This window comes from Sapajus apella, unplaced genomic scaffold, assembly GCF_009761245.1.
Source record: "Sapajus apella isolate SASKATOON/1434 unplaced genomic scaffold, GSC_monkey_1.0 scaffold29, whole genome shotgun sequence".
NCBI lineage: Eukaryota > Metazoa > Chordata > Mammalia > Primates > Cebidae > Sapajus > Sapajus apella.
In genome coordinates, this window is record NW_022436969.1 from 13,719,796 (window position 1) to 13,734,603 (window position 14,808).

At 50.4% G+C, this 14,808-nt stretch overlaps 1 protein-coding gene across 1 annotated transcript in view; it reads left to right on the top strand.

Annotated features, from left to right (window-relative positions):
* Positions 1 to 14,808, top strand: part of EMILIN2 (elastin microfibril interfacer 2) — a 65,909-nt gene that overhangs the window by 48,935 nt on the left and 2,166 nt on the right. The window contains exons 5-7 of the mRNA XM_032293272.1: positions 8,845 to 9,228; positions 11,096 to 11,128; positions 11,814 to 11,942. Of these exons, the coding sequence (XP_032149163.1) occupies positions 8,845 to 9,228; positions 11,096 to 11,128; positions 11,814 to 11,942 (546 nt within the window). The remainder of the gene's footprint in view (positions 1 to 8,844; positions 9,229 to 11,095; positions 11,129 to 11,813; positions 11,943 to 14,808) is intronic.

The window sequence follows — 14,808 nt, forward strand, 5'->3', positions numbered from 1 at the left end:
TTCTTTTTCTTCTTTTTATAATCAGTGTTCACATAGGCAGTGTAAAAAGCTTTAGAAATGGCAAGAAGCTGCGCCTCATGCCTGTAATCCCAGGACTTTGGGAGGCCAAGGTGGGAGGATCACTTGAGCACAGGAGTTCAAGACCAGCGTGGGCAACAGAGATCCTGTCTGTACAGATTAAAAATTAGCTGAGTGTGGTGATGTGCACCTGTGGTTCCACCTACTTGAGAGGCTGAGGCAGGAGGCTCCCTTGAGCCCAGGAGTTTGAGGCTGCAGCGAGCTATGATCGCACCACTACACTAGCCTGAGCAACACAGCATGATCCTGTCTCTTAAAAAAAATGCCTAGTGATCTCCCTTTTCAGCATTCACAGCTTCATGTATCTCATGTATCAATAGTTTTGTTGACCAGAATCTCATTGCTTAAGAACAAATTAGGTTCTAAGTGGAAAGGAGGCTGGAGGCCCTTTGTTCTTTCTGCAATGTGGCCACAGAGTGGAGCCCTCCTTCCCGGATGGGCACACTCCCATTTTCACAAGTGCAGAGAGCATCGGGCCTGCACACCTTCTCAGCAGGCACCCTCTTTTGTTCCTTTTCCCCAAGTTGCCCAGCCTTACCCACACCCGAGTCTGTGGCCCTAGGGAATCACTCACGGGTATCCCCACAAGCAGGGGTGGTGTCCTGGCCTCAGGGTCTGCCTCCCAGGCATTGGGTGCCCAGCAGAGGCTGTCTCCTTACCTAGGGCCCAGGACTGCCCTGACTTGCAGCCCAGTGGCAGCAGCACGTGGAGAATGGGGCAGCCCACCCTCCCCAGCTGGCTTTAGTGTCCCCTGGCCCCATGCAGAGGCTGAGCCTCAGCTGGACCCCACCTTCCCACTGTTCCTCTCCCAGTACGGGAAGAAGGGGTGCTGGTGACGAGCAGGAAGGGTAGGCAGAGCTATGTAGCTGTGTGCAGGGGACTTCTCTTTCCAGATGTCACGCTTCCAAGAAGAGACAGCCTGCGTAGATGTCAGCACGCTAGAGATAAGGGCATCACTTCCTTTTTCTCCCCTCCCACCCCTTACTGCTCATGTCTCTGAGTAATTTTCATCATAGCATTTCTTTTAGGAGTACTGTAGGCTTAAGCATACTCTTTTTTATTGAGTTAAGCCGTAAGAATGAAAAAGCACAGCCTATTCAAATAACTATTTAACCAGAAAGCCTGGCCAGAGCACTGCTGATGCCAACATTCTGACCACTTTGGCCCCGACTCGAAATCAGCTGAGTTTGGAGTGAGTTTAGGCCCAAGGTAGCATGATGGACTTATAGTTTTGTAGGCATATAAAGGCTCAATAAATTGCATACATTCAGGCCATAGGGAACTCCTGACAACTCGTGCTCTTTATCCTGTGGGCACCAGGTTTCTGCAGTGCTCTTTGGTGTCATCTGCAGCTGCTTTTCTGCATCTTAGCCTTGCACTTAGAGCTACAGTGTTCTGAGAATGGAGCTTTCCGAGAGCTGCATGCTTAAAATCCTGTGGGAGCTTTTACAAAAAAAAAAGTGGGCTCATTCAGGGTTTCCCTGCTCAGCAGGGATGAGGTGAGGCCCAGGAATTTGCAATTAAATTTGTAACTAAAACAAAAAACCACTGGCTCTAGTTCTGGAAATTGAAGGAAGGTTACCCCAGAGGCAGCAGGATCTACCCACCCCAGGCAAACTGTACCCAAAAAGAAAGAGGATGTGGGCGGGAGGGAGGACACAGAATAAACCACTGACTCTGACACTGCCCCACTAACAGAAGTCAGCTGTGTGTGTGAGCCCTCTTACGGACTATTCTGTTCCGGCTTTTGAGGTCTCTCCTTACAGCTTATTCATGTAGCTTTATAGTGAGTCTTCAAATCAAGCAGTATAGATCCTCCTATGCATTCCCATATAAATTTTAGAATCAGCTTGAGAATTTCTCTCTTGGTTTTTTTTTGTTTTTTTTTTTTGAGATGGAGTCTTGCTCTGTCACCCAGGCTGGAGTGCAGTGGCATGATCTCAGCTCACTGCAACTTCCACCTCCTGGGTTAAAGCAATTCTCCTGCCTCAGCCTCCCGAGTAGCTAGAATTACAGGCATCTGCCACCACACCCCATTAATTTTGTATTTTTAGTAGAGACAGGGTTTCACCATGTTGGTCAGGCTGGTTTCAATCTCCTGACCTCAGGTGATCTGCCCACCTTGGCCTCCCGAAGGGCTGGGATTATAGATGTGAGCCACCGTGCCCAGCCCAGCTTGTGAATTCCTTAAAAAAAAAGAAACATTAAAAAATTCCGAGTGCTGCTGATACTCAGCTGAGTGAGTGCCTTCTCTGTCAGGGTTTCATGATAGCAAATTACTTTCCAGCTCAAATGTATTGCCACAGATTTTAGCATACATGACTAAAGCTGTATTTATATTTCAACATTTTCTAGTTTGTACTTGCAGAAAATTAAACCCATTTTCTCTAGCCCGATTCCATGGGTTTCCCTATTGTTATATCTGGATTCTTATGATTTTGGTGTCAATATGGTCCCTTCTGCAGTGCAACCAACACAGTGTTCCCTCTTACAGGCTTGAGGGCTTTTCTTCATTTAAACCAAATTCAAAAACAGCATTCATTCATTCATTCATTTACTTATGTATTTTTGAGACAGGATCTTGCTCTGTTGCCCAGGCTGGAGTGCAGTGGTGTGACTATAGCCCCCTTTTCTGGGCTCATGTGATCTTTCTGCCTTAGCCTCCTGAAGAGCCGAAACTACAGGGACATATTACCATCCCCAGCTAATTTTTTAAATTTTGTGTTGAGACAGAGTCTGGCTATGTTGAAAGGTTGGTCTTGAACTCCTGGCCTCAAGCGATCCTCCCACTGCAGCCTCCTAAAGTACTGGGATTGCAGGCGTGAGCCACGGTGCCCAACTTGAAAGCAGTGTTGAGATGGCCGTTGACTCTCGGAGGAGAACTATTCCAAGGAATGCATGTTTGCTTCTCAGCCCCAGGGATCCTTTTGCATACGTACTTGTCAGGCCCTTGGTGTCCTGCCCTCCTGTCCTGCAGGGAAGACCATCAACTGTTTGCTCGAAAAAGCCTCTTTGTGTAAGTGCACTCTGGTTCCATTCAGCACCATGAGCCACAGTTTCTCTGAATTTTCTGATGAGTCCAGCATTTCTCACGCTTCAGTCATTGATGGTATGGGGGCTATTTCCCAGGAACTAGAGCTTTGCCACTCCGTGGAGCAGTCAACTGTGAAAACATCTTCCGTCCATCAGCTTAGCATTCTGTATGTCAGCAGTTTGATACATCTTTTTTTTTTTTAAAGCCTGAAGTCTTGATCAGCATCTTTAAAATACCCCACTTTCAGCGTTTGGTCAGCAGGTAAACCCTTTGGATGGCAGGGAGATCGGATTTCACCTTCAATGGACTTCTGATGAATTACACTTAACATTTGCATAGTGTTTTACAAGTAGTGGGGCATTAGCAGGGCACACCCTTTCCCCAGGTCTCCTCCTGCAGCCCAGCCACTCAGGGCTCTTGCAGAAAGCAGTCGGCTGGGCCGGGCATGGTGGCTCAAGCACTTTGGAGGCCAAGGCGGGCGGATCACTTGAGGTCAGGAGTTCAAGACCAGCCTGACCAACATGGTGAAACCCCATCTTAAAAAAAAAAAAAAAGCAAGCAGTCAGCTGCTGGAGAGGTCTCTTTCCAGAATGAGCAGAGTGCTATGCAGTCTTCATTAGAACTTGGTCATAAACCTGTGTGTTTGACACCCCACGTGATGCTATGGACTGAGCTGGAGCTGGGAGAGGCCAGGGCTGGGGGTACCCATCGGAATGAGATGTCGCTTTTTCATGACTGTCTCTGCTGTGATGTGGCAGGCTGCTTTGGAGCCTTCAGCTGTCTACGACACTCATGCACGGACTCCCCAAGGAGATCCACTGAGGATATTTGGCTCAAGCAATATCTTAGTTCATTGCTGCTTCTGATTGGCATCAGTTTCAGCCTGGATGACAGGAGGGTACTGCAGGTTGAGCCTGTTGCATGAACACAGTTTCAGTGGCTTTCCCACAGTCAGGCCTCAACCATATGCCCTCATAGCTAAGGTCAGGCTTTCTCCAACAGCCTCTGCTCATTGAAAAGACACCTCTTAGTTGCCAAGTACAGGACCAACCCTTTCCCCAGGTCTCCTCCTGCAGCACAGCTGCTCAGGGCCCTTGCAGAAAGCAGGGCTTCCTGGAGACAGGAGGCAACCCCCAACTCCTGTAATGAGCGAGGGTGTTAATTCAGGAGGAAGACACTGAGTTTTAGCACATCAGCCTCATGAATTATTGGAGATTTTCTTAGGAAAGTCTTTGTTTTAGTAAAAGTTGAAATTGACATTTGGTTTTGAAATTGACTTTTAATAGGAGCTTTTGAGGAGAGGGAGTGGCCTTCAACCCCTGCATATCAGGTTCACCCATGGTGAGGCTGTGACCCCACCTGACCCCTGCAGGGTGTCAGGCAGGCCTGGTGCAGTGTGGCTGGTCTGTCCCTATCATTCCTTAGGAGTTAAAACACAGGAGGAGCAACCCTTGGCTCTCATGAAGAATTCATTTCAAATGGTCGTTCTTGAATTAGAAACACATGTTCAGTTCAGAAAGCAGTTGGCTGCTGGAGAGGTCTCTTTCCAGAATGAGCAGAGTGCTATCCAGCCTTCATTAGGACTTGGTCGTAAACCTCTGCGTTTGACACCCCATGTGACGCTATGGACTGAGCCGGAGCTGGGAGAGGCCAGGGCTGGGGGCACCCATCCGAATGAGATGTCGCTTTTTCATGACTGTCTCTGCTGTGATGTGGCAGGCTGCTTTGGAGCCTTCAGCTGTCTACGGCACTCATGCACGGACTCCCCAAGGAGATCCACTGAGGATATTTGGCTCAAGCAATATCTTAGTTCATTCCTTTTCCTCCGCCTTCCACTTAGTGCAACAAGTCTGGGTGTTGAGGGAGTAATGGATATATTTAAATGGATTATAGTGAAAGAACTATCACCATCCTATATGTACCAGATCTGCCTTATTAGGACCCCAGAATGGCAATTATTTTGGCAAAATTGGGGTTCCCAGTTTAATGGCTGGCAGGAATTAGGATGCATGGCCCATTGTACCTGTCATAGGTAGGTTCAGCCTTCTTTTATTCACTCAATACTTAAATTGTTCAATGTCAGTTACCAGGTCTTGTGCTAGGCCCCGGAAATGGCAGAAAATTATGATGCTCCAGTACTCATCAGTCAGCCAGAGAGAAAAGGTCTGAACCACAGAAAGAGCCCCCAGGGGTCCATGTTGCTTCCTGATGCAGAGGCAGGACTGCTCAAGCCCGCTAGGCCAATCCAAGAAGGCTTCATGGAAGTGGTGGTATTGAACTGGGACTTCAGGAATGGGTGCCGTTTCTCTCAATGAGGGTGCTGGAAGAGGCCATTTTAGGGGTGCATGTGGCAAAGGCACGAAGCCAGGAAAATCATGAGAGCTGGGTACCAGTGAGGACACTGTTGGCAGCCAAAGTGGGGTACCTGGAATGTCAGGCCGAGGCGAGTCAGTTTGATTTTTATGAGAAGTACAGAACAATGGAAGATTTTTGAACAGAAAATATGCTTAGAATGTTTTCTAAAGAGCATTCTTGAAAAGGTGTGAATGAAGGATCCAAGCAATATTTCAAAATTAGAATCAGCTGGGCTTAGCAACAAATTTATGAAAGATGGGGGTGGGGGAGAAGGGAGACAAAGGAGAAAGAGTAAAATAGGACTCCACATGCCTGGATGAGGCAGAACAAGTGTGGATTTCAGAGGAAGACGGTGATGTGAAGGGTTTGGTGGGGACAGGGGAAAAAATAAGGGCCAGTTTGGGGGTGGGCCTTTGCTTTGCCATTTTAAGATACTTTGCTGACTATAACTTATTGAGGGTTGAAGGCCTAAGGAAAATTCTGTTTTTTCCTGAGTTTTGGATGGAGAGACATACATTTGGGTTAAAAGGAAGGAACTAGTGGGGAGGAAGGAAAGAGAGGTTGAGAAGAGAGAGGAGTGATGTCAGATGGAGCCGTTCCAAGAAGAGCTGGGAGGGTGGGGCTGGGGCTCAGGCAGAGGCCTGTGCCCTGGGAGGCAGGCCAGCTTCTGAGCCAGGGAGATGGTGTCCAGAGAGGAGGAGGAAAGAAAAGGAAGATGACGCGTAGACTCAAGCGTGCTTGTATTAGAGGGGAAAGGGGAGAAATAGGCCCTCAGTGTCTTCTACAATTATATTTTATAAAAATAAGTAAAATAACACTGAGAAGGTCATAATGAAAACCAGCTTCCCTGTTGCCTTCCTCATCCTTCTTCCCACGCCCCAGAGGCAGCCACATGCAACTCTTCCAGCTGTTTCTTTTCTTTAGTACTTACCTCCATACTTCTAAATTGATTTATCAGCTTTTGACATTGTATATTGACTCCCCTTCCTCCCAATTTCCAACAGAGTTATCCCACAGTCAACATGCAACATTTATGCTATGCTGAACTCAATAGCTTTCTAAGGTTGTATTGCTTTCCTTTTCACTTTTCTCTTAATTGGTAACAGTGTTGCGTATACGCTAGGTATCTATTTTGGAGTCTTCCTACCCTTCAACAGCCTCTTAATACAATTTTCTACATCATAAAAAGTATCAGATCATTTGTTCAACTTTAAAAAAAAATTGACCCCCTTCCAGGAATTCTTGCTCTTCCTGATCTAGCCTGGACTGGTTATTCTCTAGACTTTCAATAAGGCTTTAGGTCTGAGCCTGCCTTCACTACTATCCTAGAAATGGCTTTTACCTCTCTCTCCTTTCTTTATTCTCTGGTGCTTTTTCATGTTTACTCCCTTGTTTCAGTAGCACACATTTTCCAATAGCTTTTTAAGAAAGGGTGCTTGAGAGAGAGCATTTTTAAATTTTTAAAATATTGCTGTCTAAAAATATCTTTATTCTATTCTTCTATTTGATGGGTATTTTGGCTGGGTATAGAATTCAAGGTTGATAATTATATTCTATCAATATTGACATTGTTCCCTTGTCTTCTAGTTGCCAATACTGTTGAGAAGCTTGGTGATGCCTTCCTGATTTGCAGTCACTTTTTAAATTTTTTCCCTTGAAAGTTTGTAATATCTTCCTTTTATCTTCAGTGTCCTGAATATGGCTTGGTTTATTCCTTTTATTCAGTAATTGTGCTGGGATCTTTCATTTTCTTCAGTTCTGGGAAGTTGTGTATTTATTTGATAATCTTCTCCTTACCACCCCATCACTCCTACAAACCAGTTTTTCAGATCTCTTTTTTTCTGGAAGGACTTCTTAGGTTGACCCTTTAATTTTTTTTATGATTTACTTCCTATTGTCAATCATTTTGTCATCTTCTATCTTTTGAAAGATTTCCCTGATTTTTGTCTACCAACCCTTTTATTGAAATCTCTGATTTTGGCCAGCGCCTTTTTAATCAGCAAAGGCTCACCCTTATTCTCTGACTATCCCTTTTGTACAGCAATCAATTCTTGCATCTTAAATGCAGTGTCATCGTCTTCTCTGAGGTCAGTGTGTGTTTATTTTCTTGCACCATGTCTGTCTCTTTAGAGTTCCTTTTCATTGGTTGGTGTGGCTTGCTTTGGTCTCTGTCATTCATATTGGCAGCTTTCCTCATATGTCAGGTGACTTTGACTTTCATTCACATTTAACGGGGAGACACTAAATAGAGTTTTACGGCTGTGGGCATCATTATAAGGTCAATTTGAAGAATCCTCCTATTTCCAGCTAGAGGTATAAGCAAGTGGCTGGGATCTGAGCAGAGAATGGGGGCTGTGAGCCTCCTTATTTAGGGAGCAGACTTTCACTTAGCATTTTTATTTCTTTATTATTTATTTATTTATTTATTTATTTTGAGATAGTCTCACTCTGTCACCTGGGCTGGAGTGCAGTGGCATGGTCTTGGCTCACTGCAACTTCCACCTCACAAGTTCAAGCGATTCTCCTGCCTCAGTCTCTCGAGTATCTGGGATTACAGGTGCCCACCACCACACCCGGCTAATTTTTTTTAATTTTTAGTAGAGACTGGGTTTCACTGTGGTGGTCAGGCTGGTCTCGAGCTCCTGACCTCGTGCTCCACCTGCCTTGGCCTCCCAAAGTGCTGGGATTACAGGCATGAGCCACCACACCCGGCCTTACTTAGTGTTTTTAGACTGGTGTCTTACTCCTGAATCTTCCACTGTAGCTGGGATCTCCATGTTTTTCAATCCCTCTGCCTCTTTCCCTGTCTAACCCAGCCTTTCTCAACCAGGATTCTAAAGAGATGTAAATCCTGATGTCATTCTGTTGTGTGGAATGAACTGACTTCTCTGTATCTAGAATGGAATTAGCTCTGTACCATCCTGGGGGAAAATTGAGAAAGTAATCATTCAGATTGTTTTCTTTTGGGCTTCTCTCATGGAATATTGGTTAGGAAAGGCCGTTGGAGAAACTGCCTGTCGGTGCCATCAGGTTCCTTTCAGTCATTTGCGACGCTCCCATGGTGTCCACGGGCCGTGAAATCGGGAATTGTTGGGCACCAGAGCCAAGGATGAGGCCAGTTGCAGAGCACACCTGTCTACGCAGGAGAGGCTGGAACCCCCAGCCCTGGGCAGGGGTCCCCGGTGGCTCCCAGGTGGTCATGCTGCCTCGGAAGACACAGGTGGACGCCCGTGTGTCCTGCTAGCGCCACGCGGTGGGGGCGGCCGCATAGTCCCGCGGGGACCCGACTCACCAGGGCTTACGGAGGGGCCTGATGGGGCAGTCAGGGCTGAGGATCCTAACCCTGTGTGTTTCTTTCTTTTTCCCACGATGCCCAGCGGAGCAGCCCTCGGAACCGTCCTCGCCCCCGCTGCCAGTAGAGGCCCCAACGGAGCCGCCGCAGCCCGAACCCGCCCCACCGAGGCCCAGCAGCCACGCAACCCCCGAAGACCCTGCGCACCGCCCGCCCACGGGCCAGAAGCCTGTCCTGCCCCAGTGGCCCCTGCAGCCGCGGCCCCCAGAAGAGAGGCCACCCCCTCCCGTGCGGCCCGGCCAGACCATGTGGCCCCGGCTGCCGGGCTCCACCGGGGTCTTCATGGAGACGGGCCAGGCCGGGCCCCCAGCAGGTGTGGGCGTCTCGGGTCGAGGCCTGCTAAGGGGCGTGGACGGCCAGACTGGGCGCGGGTCCGTCCCCAGCGCGGAAGGCTTTGCGGGAGCACCAGGTGAGGCCCGGGGCTGCGCTGGGAGAGCATGGGGTGGGGGGGGGTAGGAGGAGCGTGGGGGGGTAGGAGGAGCGTGGGGGGTAGGAGGAGCGTGGGGAGGAGCTCGGGGCTCACCCAGACCTTCCGCCTGAGCCTCGGGGTCTGCCGAGGGGCTTGGCGTTCTGGGGTCTAACCTTCAGGGGGACAAGTTCAGAAAGGCAGCTTTGCAAAGATGCCTAGGCCTGAGGGGCCATTCATGCGAATCCCATACGTGGAGGCTGGGGCACCCCAGGGACTGTGCAATCGTCGATGCTTAGAAATAGAATGGGACCGCGGGTGGGAGTACCTGTGCCACATGGACAGCTCATTGATCTTCCCAGCAGGAAGGACTTGGAAGCCATAGGGTATTAGGCGCTTAGGTAGTAGCAAAGCAGGTGGCACAGCTGCGTGGCTGGGCAGGAAGGCTGTCAACCACAGGCTTTGGGACCTGGGGCAGCTTCCTGAGCTCTCTGAGCTGCAGTTCCTTCAACCACAAAGTGAGGAGAGTGCCAGACCTTAGAGCGTTACTGTGAGGAAGGAGAAAAGCCCTGTGGAGCGCTTCGCTGGAAAGTGCTCTGCATGAGTTGTGAATGTCTGCACCATTACTGTCAGTGACATGGGGTAGTGTCAGCAGAGACAGGAGGAGAAGGCAGTGAGCATTTGCGGGATCCCAACCATGTACCAGGGACTGAACTGCATCTGGGTCTCCTGCAGCCCTCCCAACGCACTGTGAAGCCAGTGTTGTTTTACAGATGAGGAAACTGAGATTGGGGCTGTAACAGGTAAACAGATAACCCTGAATGGGGCAGGTCATGTCATCTGCCATAGAACAATGCAAACCAGTCCCCTCTGAATCAGACCAGGCTGACCATCAGGGACATGCAGACACTGGCAGGGCTGAGGTTGGTTCCCATCAGTTCCCATCAGTGCACAGCCTCGTGCACCCATGGCCCCTGATGCCCATGGCTGTCCGGAAGGCTGGGTCACTGCTGAGAAGACAAGGAGACGTTTTCTTTCACCAGCTCTTTTTTTCTATTCCTTTTCAGCCACCTGAGCTGCGGTGATCACAGCTCTCTTAGGCAGATGTCCTGCGTTTTCTAAAATAACACTTATCTTCTGTTAGTTCCATGTATCATGGATGCTTAGGCTCTCTTGGGCTATTCGTTCCCTCGTTCGTCCTTCCACATACCCTTCCATGTATACATCCACCCACCCACACATCTATCCATGTATCCACCCATCGGCACATCCATCCAGCAGCCTGTGCATCTATCCATCCACCCACATATGCATCCTCATATGTAGAGACCAGGGCACCCAGGGACCCCCCCCACCCACCCGTGTATCCATGACGCATCCATCCACACATCAATCCGTGCACTCTTCCCTGCATGCATCCACTCATCCATCTGTTTGTGCCTCCATTTATGCACCCACCCACCCATGCCTCCATCTGGGAAGTACTGCATTCAGTCTAGTTGGAGGCGAAGCTCTTGAACAGATAACACTGCTAGAGGGCAAATGTTAGTTGGCTCGTGTGACTCTCAGTCGCAGAGAAGTCTCCAAGGCTCCAGTGCCCATCTCTTTCTTTCCTGCAGCCAGCTTGCCCTCAGGGCCCTCTTCCCTGCCAGGGATAAATAGGCCAGTGAGGAAGCAGGGACAGGTTGGTACCCATGTGCCTCTGCTTCGAGGAGGGCAGTGACAGTGGGTGGCCTTGTTCTATGTCTGTTTCTTTAGTGGTGAAGACTCGATTTGAACTTGTGAGGAGCAAAGAGAAAAAGGGGGGCTCAGAACAAGGAGCTGGTGCATAGGACCTTGTTTGACATGCCATTTCCTTTTTGTTTTTCAGGATACCCGAAGTCGCCTCCTGTAGCTTCCCCAGGTATGTCTGCTGGGAGACCACGGGGCAGGAGAGTTCTCCTTAGTGGGCTCTGCCCCTCCCCAGATTTCCTGCCTCCTCACTCCAGGCTGTTAATACAGATCAAGCCTGAGCCCAGCCCTTCCCCACCCAGTAGCACTGGGACAGCCCTCTGCTGACTACAGTGGACTAAACTCCCCAAGTTTTGCTCATCAGAGAGGGTTAGAGGCAGGCCCGAGACAAGGAATCTTCCCTCCATCATCCCGGCTCACTGAGTTTCCCAAGGGGATCACTGGGTGGGCCTCTGCCCTTGTGTGGTCCTGACGAGCTTCCTGAGGCTCCAATTTTATTGGTTTATTAGTAAGTAAGCAGCTCCCTGGATGATGATGCACCCACTACCTGGCCTGGCCTCCTAACACGTGTGCTTATGAGTGTGCATTCACACGCGTGCGTGCATGCACATGCACGCGCGCGCGCGCACACACACACACACCCTCCTAACAAGAGCCCGTCCGGTTTCCTCAGATTCCTCAGCTGTCCTGACTACAGATATCAGACAGGGAACCCTCTGGCCTGTGGGTGGGAGGAGTTTGATTCACCACTTTGGGTGAAATTAAAATGGGCCTGGCATGTAGGCCTGTTTTCCATGCCCTTCCCCCAGAGGATAGAAGCACCTGGGTCAACCCATTCCATCCTTTCTCTGTTCCAGGAGCTCCAGTGCCTTCTCTGGTATCTTTTTCTGCGGGGCTCACCCAGAAGCCTTTCCCCAGCAATGGGGGCGTTGTCCTCTTTAACAAAGTGCTGGTGAACGACGGGGATGTTTACAACCCCAGCACGGGTGAGTGTCTGAAGGGAACTGGTGCTGTGTCCCCCTCCTTCTCCAGTGCAGGTGGGACCCCTCCTACCATGGCTGTCTGGTTCCCTGGGTCCCGTGGGGTCAGGGAGGATGTCACCCCAGAGCAGATGCTGAGTGGGCCTTCACATAGAACGTTTCCTGGCTCGAGAACTGCAGGCAGCATGGGTAACATTTTCTAGTCGTGAGGTCAACACGCTAGTCCTCAGCATGCACCACTGGGGTCGCTGTTCATTTTTTATGGCGGTTATGAGAGCTCTGCCAGCACAGCCCGCCACACCCTGGCTGCCTCTGATAGCCACCGCCTCGCCCCACTCTCTCGGGCTCTGATAGTCATCCTGACATCCTGGGTCACGACAAGCAGGAGGCTCCCTCAGGGTCCCCTAGTTTATGATGAGCAGAGCCAGAAAAACGACTGCTCTTCCAGAGGCCTCGTGCTCCGTAACAATCCCTTTAGCTGGGAGCTTGAATCTGTCTGCAGCGCCTGGCGCATCCCCTGCCCCAGGTTCTTTCTGGGGGGTCCCAAGAATCGTGGGCGTGCAGTTTACCTCTCAGTCCCCTGTGTCCTATCAGTGTCCACCTAGGCTGGGCAGCTCTGAGGAAAGCAGGGGCCAGGGGTGCCTGGGCCTATCAGGGCAGAGCCCCCAGGCACGTGTGGGGAGGTCCCGAGGCCCGGGGTCTTTCCTGACCTCTATGCCCTCAGCAGTCACTGTTCTGCTCACCCACTGTGAACAGGGCCTCCTGGAGGGGCCAGATTTCAGGGAGGCCTTGCCACCCATAAGCCACTGGGAGGAAGGGGGACTTGGTTTCCTTCTTGGTCGTTTTTAGCCACCCCCAGCCTCACATTTGCCCTGTCTGGTCACTGTCCTTAGGGCAGTGGCTCTTAAGTGTCATGTTAACAAGGATAAGTCACCTGCAGAACTGAGAGAAATGAATTCTCAGTGCTCCAGGTTGATGAAGGTGGAGCTTGGCATCTAAGGCAGGTCTGGGCTGGGGGAACACCGCTTAATTTCCACCACTCTGTGGCTTCCTCCTGGGCCCCACATACCCCCAGGCCTCTGCTCAGAGTGGCTGTGGCCTTTGGAGTCAGTACGTTAGTGGCAGGGAATCCATATGGGTCTCTCAGTGCTCACCTACTCAGAAGAAAGAGTTTGACCAAAGGGCACAAGGCTGAGAGACTGAGGCAAGTTTTAGAGCAAGAAGGAAAGTACACTTGGGGGACAGCCAAGTGGGTAACCTGAGAGATTCAAGTGAGGTCTGACCAGTGACTTGGGGTCTTAGACGCTGGCATGCTTCCAGGGGGTGGGTTGCATCCCTTTCCTGATTCTTCCCTTTGGGGGGCTGTCCGCATGCACAGTGGCCTGCCAGCACCTCAGAGGGGAGTGTGCGTGGTGTTTATCGGAGTTGTGTGCATGCTCACACAAGGTTCTTCCCTTACCAGTCGCGTGTTCCCAGGTCATACGCCAGTTAAAGGCCATTGTAAATGTCATCTTGCCTCTTAAGGCGCATGTGAGAGTTTAATTGCCCAACAACTCCTGAGATCTTATCAGGAAGCAGCTGACCACAACCTTCAGGTTTTGTCTATTGGGCAACTGCCTTTCTGTGGTCCTGGCAGGGACCAATCATTATTTTAGAGAGACAGTTAACAACTGCAGGATCATCACCTGATGGGCACCTGATGTTCCTAGTTGGGGCAGGAGCTCTTCTACCCTGCTGCCATCTGCCTGACTATAAAAAGGCAACCCTTCCCAGGTAATTCTGCAGTGCCTTGGCCATGGGGATGGCTCATGCTTTTGGATAGGTCAGGTAGTGCTTGCCAGCAGGGATGGTGACCTATGGTATCGCATTCCCAGAGCTACCTCTAGTCTTGCATGGAGCAGGTGCAGAAAGGTAATTCTGGGTGAACTGAGCAAGGCTTCATCACAGGCGACTCTGAACCAAGGTGAAGACCACACCCAGAACACTGGGACTGGTGCTGGCCTTGGGGCCAGGTGCCTTAGGAAGACTCTGGAAAGCCTTCAGTTACTTGCTGTTCAAAGTTGGGAAGGGGGCTGGGTGGCTGGGCTTCTTCTGTTTCCCAGAGCAGACTGAAGGCCTGGGCCCCTGAAAACCTTTTTTTTTTTTTTTTTTTTGAGATGGGAGTCTTGCTCTGTTGTCCAGGCTGGAGTGTTGTAGCACCATCTCAGCTCACTGCAACCTCTGCCACCCAGGTTCAAGGGATTCTTGTGTCTCAGTCTCCCATGTAGTTGGGACTCCAGATGCATGCCACCATGCCTGGCTAAGGTTTTTGTATTTTTAGTAGAGACAGGGTTTTGCTGTATTGGCCAGGATAGTCTCGAACTCCTGACCTCAGGTGATCTGCCCACCTTGGCCTCCCAAAGTGCTGGGATTCCAGGTGTGAGCCACACTGTGCATGGCCCGGATCACTCTTTATAGCTCCTGGGCCCTCTGTTTTATGTCAGCTCTTAGATTGTGGTCACTGGCAAGGTCTGGTGTCCACCGTGGAGCCTGTAACGGCCATCCCTGCCCGCATTTGGTGTGGGCACTGATTCTCCTAGCTGTGGGGCCACCTATAGCTGCTTCTGAAGAGCAAATAGTGGCACATACAGATCTTTTCACCTTCCTCACTTCTGGCCACCACTTCCCTTCCCACCCCAGGCCCAAAATGTGTGGGTCATGGGCTGAGTATCAGCACTCATTTCTGGCCACTGCCCAACGCAGGGAGAATGGACCTCGTGCAGGAGGAGCCTGGCGTGGCCCCTGGGGTTACATGGTACTGTGTCTGCTTCTCCCTGGGTTGGTGGCAAACTTCGTCTTTATTGGCCCTGCCTCATGGGTATTCTGCCCAGCA